The sequence below is a fragment of the Vidua chalybeata genome, chromosome 20 (assembly GCF_026979565.1).
Source record: "Vidua chalybeata isolate OUT-0048 chromosome 20, bVidCha1 merged haplotype, whole genome shotgun sequence".
Taxonomy (NCBI): Eukaryota; Metazoa; Chordata; class Aves; order Passeriformes; family Viduidae; genus Vidua; species Vidua chalybeata.
Window position 1 is genome coordinate 4,400,221 of NC_071549.1, and position 12,249 is coordinate 4,412,469.

The 12,249-nt window shown below is 39.4% G+C and overlaps 1 protein-coding gene across 1 annotated transcript in view; it reads right to left on the reverse strand.

Annotated features, from left to right (window-relative positions):
* Positions 1–12,249, reverse strand: part of RABEP1 (rabaptin, RAB GTPase binding effector protein 1) — a 47,596-nt gene that overhangs the window by 11,256 nt on the left and 24,091 nt on the right. The window contains exons 5-11 of the mRNA XM_053961217.1: positions 8,736–8,849; positions 7,215–7,350; positions 6,260–6,438; positions 5,202–5,327; positions 2,578–3,045; positions 854–958; positions 54–170 (exon numbers count right to left, since the gene is read on the reverse strand). Coding sequence (XP_053817192.1) covers positions 54–170; positions 854–958; positions 2,578–3,045; positions 5,202–5,327; positions 6,260–6,438; positions 7,215–7,350; positions 8,736–8,849 — 1,245 coding nt within the window. The remainder of the gene's footprint in view (positions 1–53; positions 171–853; positions 959–2,577; positions 3,046–5,201; positions 5,328–6,259; positions 6,439–7,214; positions 7,351–8,735; positions 8,850–12,249) is intronic.

Here is a 12,249-nt window from a genome sequence, read left to right on the forward strand (position 1 = left end):
ACTTTTGAAGAACATTTCATCGTTCCTGGATCTCAATTACCAAATCCTTGTACCTGATTAGAGGAGTCTTCAGCACTTTGTTTCATGTAATCCTCCAATTCCTGTTTATCTTTCATTGTCTTTTCCAGCTGGTCATTAGCTTGCCTCAGCATCACCTGCAGCTTTTTCACCTGTGTTGTCACAACAAAATGAATTCATTTTCCATTCTCTTGAGGAGCATTTATTTCCTGAAGCCCTTCACTCCTCAAAACAACAACATAAAATCCCTCAAAAATCCTATGAAACCCAGAAATTCCCTTGCTGATGAAACGGGCTCCAGCACAGATTATCCCTCTAAGGAAACATGGGACATCAAACTGCACTGGACCATGGCCATGCAATGACTTCAATCACTTATTTCAAAGCAGAATGTGATTCATGCCTTCCACACCCATCTGAAAATTGTTTTTTGGTATATGGCAGGAACCAAATATCCTCCAAGACTTGAAAGTCATTTTATGCTGCTAGGATGAGGTCCTTTTCTGTTAACGGATCTTACAGTATCAAGGATAATAGAATTTAATGCATGACAAGCATTTTAAAATATAAATTATTAAAGATACTGACTTCAGCATGGCATAATACTTTTTATAGAACACTACCTTTACTGCATAGTGTTATAGCATCAAATAAAGGGGTTCTTCAAGGTGAATCCCTAAGAAATACGTACATGACCACACATGAATAACAAATCAAGTTATGTCAAGTTATCCAGTATGTTGATATTGGTCAATTAAAACCAATGAATAAAACAGCACCCTTAGTAGTTCAAAAAGCTGCAAAAGCCTGGCTAAAGCAATGAGAGAATTCCCACCTGGTCTCTGGTCTCAGCCTCCTGGATCTGGATCCCTTGCAACTGCTTCTCATAATTGGAGCACATGTCACAGCGCCTGCCCAGCTTGTTCCCTGCATTCTGCACCTGCAGAACACAGAGTCAGCACCTGCCATGAGGCACGGAAGTCTCCAGGGAATGCAGAATGCTACACACACTCAGGTGTCTTGTGTGGCCACAAAGCATTGCAGACAAAAGACAGTGGCAGAATCATGTAATGGCAGGATTGAGTTGCTCTACAAGTGAAGGATAACTTAAATCAGCTGTGGGATATCAGCTTTTCCTGCCATGGGTCCCCACCATTAGCACAAAAAGCCATGACACAAAGAGTTCATCAAGTCACTGTTGTGTTCTTCTGACAAACAGAAACCAAACAGGAGAGAAGAAAGTAACAGTGTTGGGAGGGCAGCAGGGAAACCAAGAGTAAACCTGCTGTCATGCTGGAACTGCAATGGTTTTGGCCAAAGGGACAAATGGAAGTTTAATGACAGTTCCAGCTGCAGGTCAAGTTTGAGCTGAATCTGTGTTTGTATTTGCTGCTCCATGTCCAACCCACAGCAAGAGGCATTCACACTCCAGTGTGTGCTCCTGCCTCCAAAACATGTGGGAAGCTGCATTTCTGTTCTGGATTCTGAGACAGGGTTGAAGTAAAGTGTCATCAAAATGTCAAGAGGGCAAGGGAACACTCAAGAGTAAGGATTTAACTCAGCTCTGAGCTCAGGATGCTGTGATTTCTCCAGATATAGCAAATCAGTAGGAAAACAACAACAACAAAGCAACTTTACAATAGGTTTGGAGAGACCTCCTAAGCAATGATTTGCACTAAATTAAATTTCAACAAATTGAGAAAAAAAATCAGTAGTTCTTCTTTTCATCTGTCCTTCATCTGGCCTTTTCTCCTTCACTACATTTTTTTTTACTTCCATCTTGTCTCCCTTTTCACCCAGTATGGATGATTATCTCCCCCCACCTTTTCTTCCCCCTAAAGTGTTGCTCCTTGGCCTCTCTTCCCCTGAAAGAAAAACCACAGGAAACCCCAAATACTCCACTTTTCAGCAAGAAACCAAATAGAAGCTTTGAACTGGCATCATATAAAGCTGCTGAAAAACTGACAGGCAGAACACCCAGAAGCAACAATTTCCTTGGTCATCCGCAGTGCAACTGGCCCAGGGTTCAGTCTAATCTGCTGCTTGTTGTTCTCAGAAATGGGTCTCTGATGATCAAAGTCCCCAAAAATGTCCTGTGGTACTTTGAGCCTTGGGCACAGTGTGGCTGTTCTTTTCCAAAGTGCCCCCTGTGCACAGCCCTCAGCAAACACCCCCAGCACACAGAGCAGTACCCCCAGCTCTGCTGCTTCTGCTCCTCTCTGCCTTCTCCTACTCATCCCCAGCTCCACTTACATGCCTTCCACAACTTCCCATTTTCTCAATTTCTTTAAGTTCTGCCACCTTTTTTCCCCCTCTCAGACAATACTGAGTTCCACAGCCACCTCTGCCAGACCCTCCTCAAAATCCAAAGCATCTTGTGTTTAGTAAAGCTGTCTGTCCCAGGAGCAGGGCCAGCTCATACACCTTACACTGGATGTATTTTACCTACACAAGCATCCCAAGAGGTGAGGGTGAAGAGCTGCCCTGGATGTGACCTCTTCCTTTCCCCCCTGGCTCTGGGCAGAGCCGAGGAGGCAGGACCAGGGCAGGAGGACTCACCTCCTTCTGCAGCAGGTTCCACTCTGTCTCGCTGACCAGGCGGTACCCGCTGGGGGACACATAAGCACTTTCCACACCCTGGGTGACACTGGAGAGCAGGGAAGCAGTCTCTTCTTGCTCTGGTGTCATTGCTTTGATTGCTTTTTCCTGATCTTTGGTCAACATGAACCCGCTCGGCATTTGCAGGGATCCAAGGGAAGCCGTATCAAAGTTCTCAGACACTGAATCTGCTCCAACAAGTGGTCCAAAATCTGACTCATCCAGGTTCCCAGCAGATTTTGCTTTGTTGTTGTACCCTAAAGCTTTGGACTGTAAGGATCCAGATGTGCCCAGACTGTCTGTTGACTGTGCTCTCCTAAGTCCATCTTTAAACATATCAGAGTCTGGTTTATTGAAGGATTCGCCAGAGGAAAGAAGCAAGTCTGCATCCAGGGAATGGACTGAGCCATGGGTGCTATTCACATGCACCTGGAATTGAAAATCAAGGAATAAAAAAAATATTTACTCCATTTTAGTGGTACAGAAGGAATGCTGGACACTAATTACAAGGCATGGCAAAGGCAAGTTTAAATTTCTTTGGCAAGAACATGTGCTCTCTAAGTTTAAGGTCACAGAGGAAGGGACAGAGAACTGAAATGAACCAGCTAGAATTCAAAAACAAATAAAACAAGTTTAAAAAGTCTTCTGTTAACAAAGTGCTTCTGTAAGACTACCTTCCTGCCAGACAAGCAAGGACACAGTCACCTACCATCTTCCAATATTTAAGGCAAGATGCTTCCCCTGAAGAGATGTACTTGCAACAACCCCTCTACAACCATAATCTACACAAGAGAAGGCAGATACTCCACTTCCAAAAGGAAATCCAAAAGTTTTTCATAAAAGAAAACACTATGCATTAACACAAAAATAAACAGAGAAAAATATACTTAAAATCTACTCTATACCAACAAGTATATGTGGTTCTTCTATTTTTCTCTTCTGCCTTGACTGTCTGACAAAACACCAAAATATTTCCTTCACAAGATTATTTGTACATAAAATAAAAAGAAAAGGGAAAAGGCTAGGCTTAGACCCAAAGGTATCCTGGGGAATGCCAGCACCAAAAGCCACATAATTTGTCCTGTGATGTGTATCAGGCACATGGAGCCTCACGATCTATTTTTGGTTTTTGTAGCACTGAAAAGAGAGCAGTAATGCTTTATTTAAAAAGCACATGACTGCTTTCAAAATACCTTCCAAAATATTATGTACTTCTGCTTTGCTATTAGACACATAAGGAAGTAACACTGGAACCAGTCTCTTGAGAAAAATTATCATTTCTGAAATAGGTCCAGAAACCATCAGGCTGCTAGCACTTCATATAAGTGCTTGTATCCTATAATATATATCTATCTATAATGTACTACTGTTTTATGACTGTTGTAAATGCCTTGTTTTAATCATTTTTAGGTGTTTTATATTTGCATGTATATATACAAGTTCATAATAAAAAAGTCAAGGGAATACAGACTTACATAAGACTGCATTTTCAGGCTACAGCTGTTCTGTGATAACCAAAATAATATTAACAAATCAAATGTTTGTATTGCAAACTGCCCAAGAAAGAGGATCTTAGGAGTTATAATATAACAAGCTGTAAGAACTGATGAATAATATGACTGATTACAACATGTAAAACATATTCTGAACAGGTCATAAATAACAAAATCAAACACATATACAAACCCAAACCACTCTGAAAATTATGCCCCTTCTCAAAATACAAATTTTCCATTATGCACAAATCTTAGAAGCAAATAAGTGTTGTGAATTATGGACTAAAGAATATGCTATCATATGAGATTAAAGGAAACATCAGAAGATAAATTTTTTATTCCTCACCAATGTGCCTCATTTGCATATCTGGACATGGAAGATGCAAACAGTATTTGAAACAGAAAGTGACTGCAGCCTAAAAGGTAGAACTAGATCTCAGCCACATTTAGCTCTCATGATTCTGAACATTTTTCTTCATTCTGAACTGTTACAAATCCTTGATAAAAGTAAAGGAATTACTTCAGAATACATATATTAAAGTATATACTTTTTTCCTCTTCAAAAATGATAAAAAACTAGGCAAAACACTGGCTCACTCTGAAAATTCTCAAGTCTCTTGAAGGTTAAATAAGCTCCTATAGCACAAAAACTTCGTGGGCTTTTATTAATTTTTCCTTCATTTGACTCACAAAACCAAAATGGACCCTGAGAAATGATAAGCACAGAATTCAACAATTTGGTTAGCAAAGTAGCTACAACACTCTTGCTAAATGTTCAGATATAATTGGCTTAATCCTGAACATTTAGGTGTGTTAGAATGTGCTTAGAAATCCCAGGAGAATCTACCAGCAGTTAACCTCCAGAATGCAAAATGTAAATTACCATTTTTAATGGCACCTCTCAGGATGGTGCACTATTGTCTTCCAATCTTAATTAGGATTTATAGATTCAACTGCAACTCCGAGGATTTTTTATTGCCTAATAAGATTAGAAGCTACAGAGAATAGAAGGATGTAACTTTGCATTTGTATTTGCAATGAACACCCAGAGGAATGCCCAAGTACAAGTGAAAGATTCAATTGTTTTACCTCTTCATTAGAGAGCTGAGTAAGGGTTTCTTCAGGGGCCAGAGAACATGAAGCTTTTGTTTCATCATCTGAATCTTTCTGCTTCTCTTCCTTTCTCTTGCTGAGCCTTTGCTGATCATCTTCTTCCTAAAAAATCAGTGGTCAATAGAGCATACACAGAAAATAGGATTCAATTTTGCCATAATAGTCATGACATCAGCTTTCATGATAAACTAAGCTACAAAGAAGACACTGAAAAGGATTCTTTTGGTTAAAACCCAGTGGTTTTCACATAAATATTCTATTAGTTAGTAAGTATAGTGTTCATTTCACAAGGCACCCAAACTGACTGAAGTAAGAACTTTGCACATTTAGAGGCTGATTCATGTTCTAGAATGATTTTATTCAAAAAGCATATTACCTAGTTTAAAATTCTAATTATAAAGATTAGCAAGTAACAAAACTAGCTGGTACATTGGCTATTGTATAGACTATAAATATATAACATATCCACACCCCTAAAATACCCATTAACAGCCATTACACAAGCATGAACATTAAAAAAAAAAAAGTGAAACAGGAAGTGCCTTGATCACTAAATGATGGAATACAAGGAACCAAGAAAAAACCCTAATAGATTACTAAGTCATAAGTATGTACAATCATTTGTGTAAGTTAATTTAAAATTAAAGTCTTAATTTATGCCTAGGATATGTACTAGAAGGCTGCAAAAACCTAGAAAGAAGTGAAAGTTGCTGACATCCTTAACTCAGACGTTTTGCATCACAGATGACTATTTCTTCCTCCAAGATTAACTTCTGGATATTCTTAAATTTTCATTTAACTATGGGCAACATTAGAGTTCGTATATACACCACTATTAAAATACTTGTCCAAATGTTATAACTGCCAGCTGTCACTCAAAGGGGAGATTTCAGTTAAAACTGTCAGTTCTCATTTTCTGAGCTATTACCACACTTGCACACATATGATTTCCACACCTGTTACACCACAGCAAGCCTACAGTATTACCAAAAAAAAAAAAAAAGCAAAAAAGCAAAAAAAAAAAAAAAGGTAACCTGATCCTTTTTTTTCAGCTCTTCCACCTGCCGGAGCTGCTCTGAGGTCAGCACAATTTCCATCCTCTGCATGTCCCTCATCAGCAGCCTCTGGGACTCCAGGAACTGGTCATTGGCTTTCTGCCACGTGTGTTTCAGCTGGTTGTGCTGCTGCCTCTCTTGCTCTAGGAGATGGCAAACTATGCAAGCAGAGAAAATATTCTTCTGAACCACAAGTGTTTAAATATCTTTTCCAAAGAGAAGCATTTTCAGGAATAAAAGTAATTATTGGTCTAATCAAGAACAGTCAGGCTTTGTTCAACAACTATTTAGGTTAATAATGTCTTATTTCAAATACCATTTTCTTCGTTGCCAAACCTGGCTCATGATTAGGGATATGTTACTGACAGTTCAAGATTTCCCAGTGAGAAGACTAAAGCCTCAGCTTCATTCATTAATTCTAACAGTTTTGGTTTTTTTTTTTTTAGTGCTGGGTTCAGAAAACTGTCTTCTACACCCCTATTTACTTCAGTAGCAGGTTCTGGTTTCCACTCCTCTGCAGTGACCCTGGGCTGTGGTGCCCTACAGGGACACTTCCAAAATCACTCCAGCACTGCCACACCTCAGGGAGCCAGGTCTATACATTATGGGAATAGTGCTCATAATTATGCACAAATACAATACACACCTAAAATCACTTCAGCAAGAATGAAGCTTGCAATGCTTAAAGAACTTAGCAGACATTCAACAACAAGCCTTGAGGGAATCAATGGCTCTGTTGTTTTTCTGTCATAAGGGAATTCCACATTCAATTCCTCTGCAAACATTTTATGGCATTTCACATTTAAAAGTCCTGCTTTCCTCTCCCAGTTTCTTTTAATCAAGTTCAAATAAGAAATGATAAAAGAATTCACAGCTCCACTGGGTTTTGCAACCTCAGTGGAAGAGAGTCAAAGGACTATTGTTAGGTAGGTACCTTCATGCAGCTCCTTCCTCAACTTCTCTGCATCTTCTTGCAGGACTGATTTTTGTGTGTTGAGAACAGCCACGTACATCTCCAAGTCTGTCCTACATGACTTCTCAGCTTCTAAATAATGGTTCAGTTCTTTAACCTGAATAAAAGGAAAGAAATAACCAGCTCAGTGGGGGAACACTCTCAGACATTTCCTTCTTGTTAGAAGCCATAGCCTGTTCAGGTAATGTACAGGTGCTGAAGGACCAGTTTATTTGCAGAAATCACAAATATTCAACTACCAGTGTGTAAGCAGTGCTTGTATTTACTTGTGAATGAGTTACTCATTAAAATTCTAAGTCAAACCTCTCAGTGTATCACAGTTATAGCAGCTGGATCACAGCAGCACCAGCAGCATTGAGCACAGAGATGGTACAAAGAGAAGTATCTCAGGAAAGCAGACAGTGAAGGGATCACTTCACTGTGAAGTAATCAGTGCTGATAGCCAGGATCTAAATAGCTGATAAATGCTGATAAGCCAAGAACTCCTTAGTTCAAAACAGAGTAATCAGTGTAGTCAGAAAAAAATGACTGAGGCAAGCTTGAAATAAGCCTAAGAACAGAGAAAACTTGGGGACAGACAAGAAAAGAAACTTTCCAATGCATGAAAGACTGTTGCAAAAAGGAAGAAAATCTATCAGCAAAAAGCAATTATATGATGAAATACTGAAGAAATATATTTGGATTTTCTTCTTCTTGTTTGTTGGTTTTTGTTTTTTTTTTTTAATAGCAGAGCTAACAAAGAACTGAAATGAGTGTCCTGCAGATCTTCAGTCAGAACCTTATAAGACAGGGTTACATAAACATCTGTCAGACATGATGCTTGGAGAAATGGATTCTGTCTTGGAACAAGGAACAAATTGAAAGATTTCTTTATGGCACTATTCAGTTTTATGGTTTGCTGAGTCAGAAATCACAGGAGGTTTTATCTTAGAGAAAACCAAAGCCTTCAGGCAATTCCTAACTGGCTGCAGAGAGCTGCTGTTCATCTTTCTCAGCACAGCACGGGACACGCCGACGCCAAGCCAGGACTGAGGACAGCCTTGGGCTGTGACTGCCACTGATGGTGGGGACAGCTTTCCTGCCCCAGGACACCAACCCTTCCATCTGCTGCCCTTTAAGCCTTTCAAATGGGAAGGTCTGACTTCGTGGCTCCAAGTGTGCCAATAACCCAGAGGCCAGGTGGCTGGAAGAAGTGCAAAGTAGATATTTTTCTACAGATTTTTCTATTATTAGTAGACCTGGAGCTGTGCAATTTATTCTAAACCCAGATCCCACACACACAGTGCAACTCTCAAAACAAAAAGATGCAAAAATGTATTTAGGCCAAACATGATATTTGAGCTACAGGAGACAAGAAGGGCATGAAGAGTTTCCCTGTTGTTCCCAATACACCTTTTTCTCTCTTATAAAATTTGACATGTCTACATCAAACTAGCACACTGCAAGATATACATCAGGATCCAGTTAAGAGTTCCACCTCACCTCTGATGCTGCTTTTATTTTTTCTTCAGCTTCTGCCAGTTTCTCCTTTAGGGCTGCAATCTCTTTCTCCATGGGCATCACAACTGAGCGCAGCTTCTCGGCATCTTCCTGAGCCTGAAGTTAAGACAATAAATTGCAATGCATCATCAGAATTTTCACACCAGTTCCCATTACTGGAGACATTTGGAGAAAAATCTCTACATCAACAAAAAAAGCTGACCAAACTTCCACTTTCAGTGCTCATCTTACTGCTATTTATTTAGTTCAGCAGCCATCTCTGTGACAATGGGCTGATATTACTGCATTCACAGAAGGTAACTAAATTTTAATCCATGTATGGGTTAAGCCACAAGTATCTGTTTTAAAAGAGAATTTTAGCAAATCTATCCCTCTTGATGCCTGCAAGAAAATGTATGGCTCAAGAATTTAAAACAATGTGCACTTTTCCTTTATTGAAGGCCTAACTGTCCCACAACCTGCTGCCACATAGCACATATGAAAAAAACCCAAAGGAAGTGCATGATGAGGTACTGATCATGCAGTTACTTACAAAATAGTTAAAAGCAAATGGAGCTGCACAGTAATGCCCAGTGTAGCTCAGTTCTCTTTTAGAAGATAATTTTTCAACTTTACATTACTACCGATGCAGCATCAGGATTTGGTGTTATTGTACTGAATATTTCAAACTATATATAGACAGTTTATCCCATGATTTCCTTCAAAAAGTACTTCTGAGAAGATCAAAGAGCAGTAGAATTAGAGGACTGTTTCAATAAAGGGGAAAAAAAGGGAAAGACAGGTAAAAATAGCAAGAATTAAAATGAGAAATAGCATTCAGGGTTCAAAACCAGAACTGCATATTAATGTGTGGCCCTGACATCCCCATTTCTTAAACGCTCTGCCTTTCCTTCAGGGATGCACTACAGACTCTTCAAGCGAAAGGAGCAGCTCCCACGGACTCCCCAGGAGCCAGCAGAACACTCAAATACTCTCTCTGCAGTAAAACTCTCCAAGGCACAGAGAATTCCAGCATTCTAATTTGGGCTGGCTTTGTGCATGAGGCTCAGAAAGCTCAGTTGTTCTCTGTCTTCTACTGGAAGAACTCAGCAGGGGAGAGAGGGCAGGGAACTGTGCCTCAAAGCTGGAGTTTCAAAAGATGACACCTTTCATAACCTCATCAGCAAAGACAGGCAGTAAATGATAACACTCATGTCTGGTTTTGAAACTAGACTAGAATGCAGGTTTTAGAGGTTACTCATTTGACTTTCAGTTCCTGGTGAGCTTATTGACAACTGTAATCTGAGCAAGACTTTCAGGAAGAGAAATAGAAAATATTTTTAACCACTGAAGTTTTCTAACTTAAAATTAATAGACAAAATAAAATGTTATTGCAATACTTGTCAATTATATAAGCACTACAATTTTAAAGCTTTACAGAAAAATCTGAACACAACACTAAAACAAATTTCTTTACGTTTAATTTATTTCTGCTACATTTTGTCACTGCTGGAGTACCAATAAAAGCTGTAAGTAAAGCAAGGGATGTCACTTGGCAGTGAACCCAATACCAGGGACATGTGACTGTCATACACACCCAGACCCTGGTGCTTGCAGCCAGCAACTCAACAGTCACATTTTTCAAACAAATGGGAGCAGGAGTTCCACTTCAGGCATTGCTTTATATTTCATTTATCATATCAATTCTATTCATTTAATAGAATGAATAGAACATTCTTTTCTAATTATTCAGGATAATTGCAGCAATATTTCACTGCCAGCCTGGTTTCACATGGCTCACCGCAGAATACAGAGCAACAAATGTGCCTGTGTTGGAACCAAGCAGTTCAGAGAAACAGTCAGAAAGTTCTCTGAAAGCAAAACCAGACTGTGAACAACTGGAAAGACAAAACTGTATCCCAATCCACATACAGAAAAATTACTCCAGCTTTTACTGCTTGGTAAACAGAGCCGAAGTTTGACATTGTGGTTGCAACATATTGTAAGGATCCCTATTAAAGGTCAGTGTGATCTTGAGCTAAACACTCCCAACAGCCTCCCTCTGCTAACAAAAGGAGTGCTGGGCCCTGGGTCTGCTTTTGGACATAAAGCAGAATTACTGAGACTCCAAAATCGAGGTTAAAGCTCCACTCAACCTTTTAATAAAATGCGAATATCTATCTGTTGTGTTGAAAAATGCTACTTAAAGATACTGTCACACGTGGCAAGAGGTGCCACAGCCCCAAATTTCCTGTGCTAAGAGGTGTTATTCAGACTCTTCCAGAGGTGTGATCCTTTAAACGTTTATTTCCTTTTAACGTTTTATTAAACTTAATTTGGCTATCAACAGCCACAGTTTTACACATGATCAGCTCATCTTTACTCATTCCTTAACCAAAAACCAAGCACCCAAACCACTTCTGCCCTAGCCAAACCTGCCTCCCCCAGCACGGGGGATGTAGAACACACTGAGGGACCTGGAGAACACAGCAGGAAAATGACTCCATGGAGAGATAATGCTAAAAATGAGTCCAAGTCGTTTTCAGAGGAACAAACATCTGACTGGAGAAATCCCAAGTAACATTATACCTCAGCTTGCTCTTTAAAAATGAGACAAGTGGAAAACACACAGACACAATTTGAAGATTTTTCTTTAAAGCAGGAATAAACCATTTAAAACTCCACTAAATTTATCCCATTGCTCTTCACCATTACCAACAAAAATAGCTTACTGTATATCACATTTTATGGCCAACTCAGTCACAGAAATCTCATTATTCTTCCCTTCCAATTTCCCCTCTCCTGATTAATAAGCACAATTCCTTACAGGAGCCTTGTACTTTCCTGCTCTCTCTGTACACAAAATACCTGCTCTGCAGACTTCTGTTACTCAGAATTTGACACAACTGTGCTAAGAAGAATATTTATATTCATCACAGCTCCAACAGCAAAACAGATCCTCTCCTGAACAGAAAATGAGCTCTCACTTAAAAAAAAAAAAAAAAAAAAGCCAAGTAATATTTTGCCAGTGGCCAAAGTTGGGCACAACTCATCCCCATGCAGTCATGGTCCAGAGTCAGCTCAGACATTCCCCAGCAGGGAAGTACATGCTGCTGTGGTAGATTGCTTTTAGCTGCTGTGAAGACAAAACACCCCAGACCTATCTGGTACTACAACCCAACAAGAAAACAGATTTTTATAAATCACTGGTAAGTTTTCTGAAAGATTAATCACTAGGTGAGCATGTTAATCATTACGTCAAGGTATCCACCTTTTCTGAGTTGGGAAGGGAGATTAAGAAAACAAAGTTATAAGGTTTTCTTAGAAAATGATTTCTTAGAAATCATTGCTTTATGATACAAAATCACAGAACAGACAAATTCTCTACAGAAAGTAGCAATTTGCAACCTGAAATGTATTTACATGGAGAAGCAAAACAGCTGCTTCCAAACAAGAGCATGTGTTCCACCAGACAAGCTCTTTCTGAAAAAAGAACATATAAAGATGGAGTATAAGC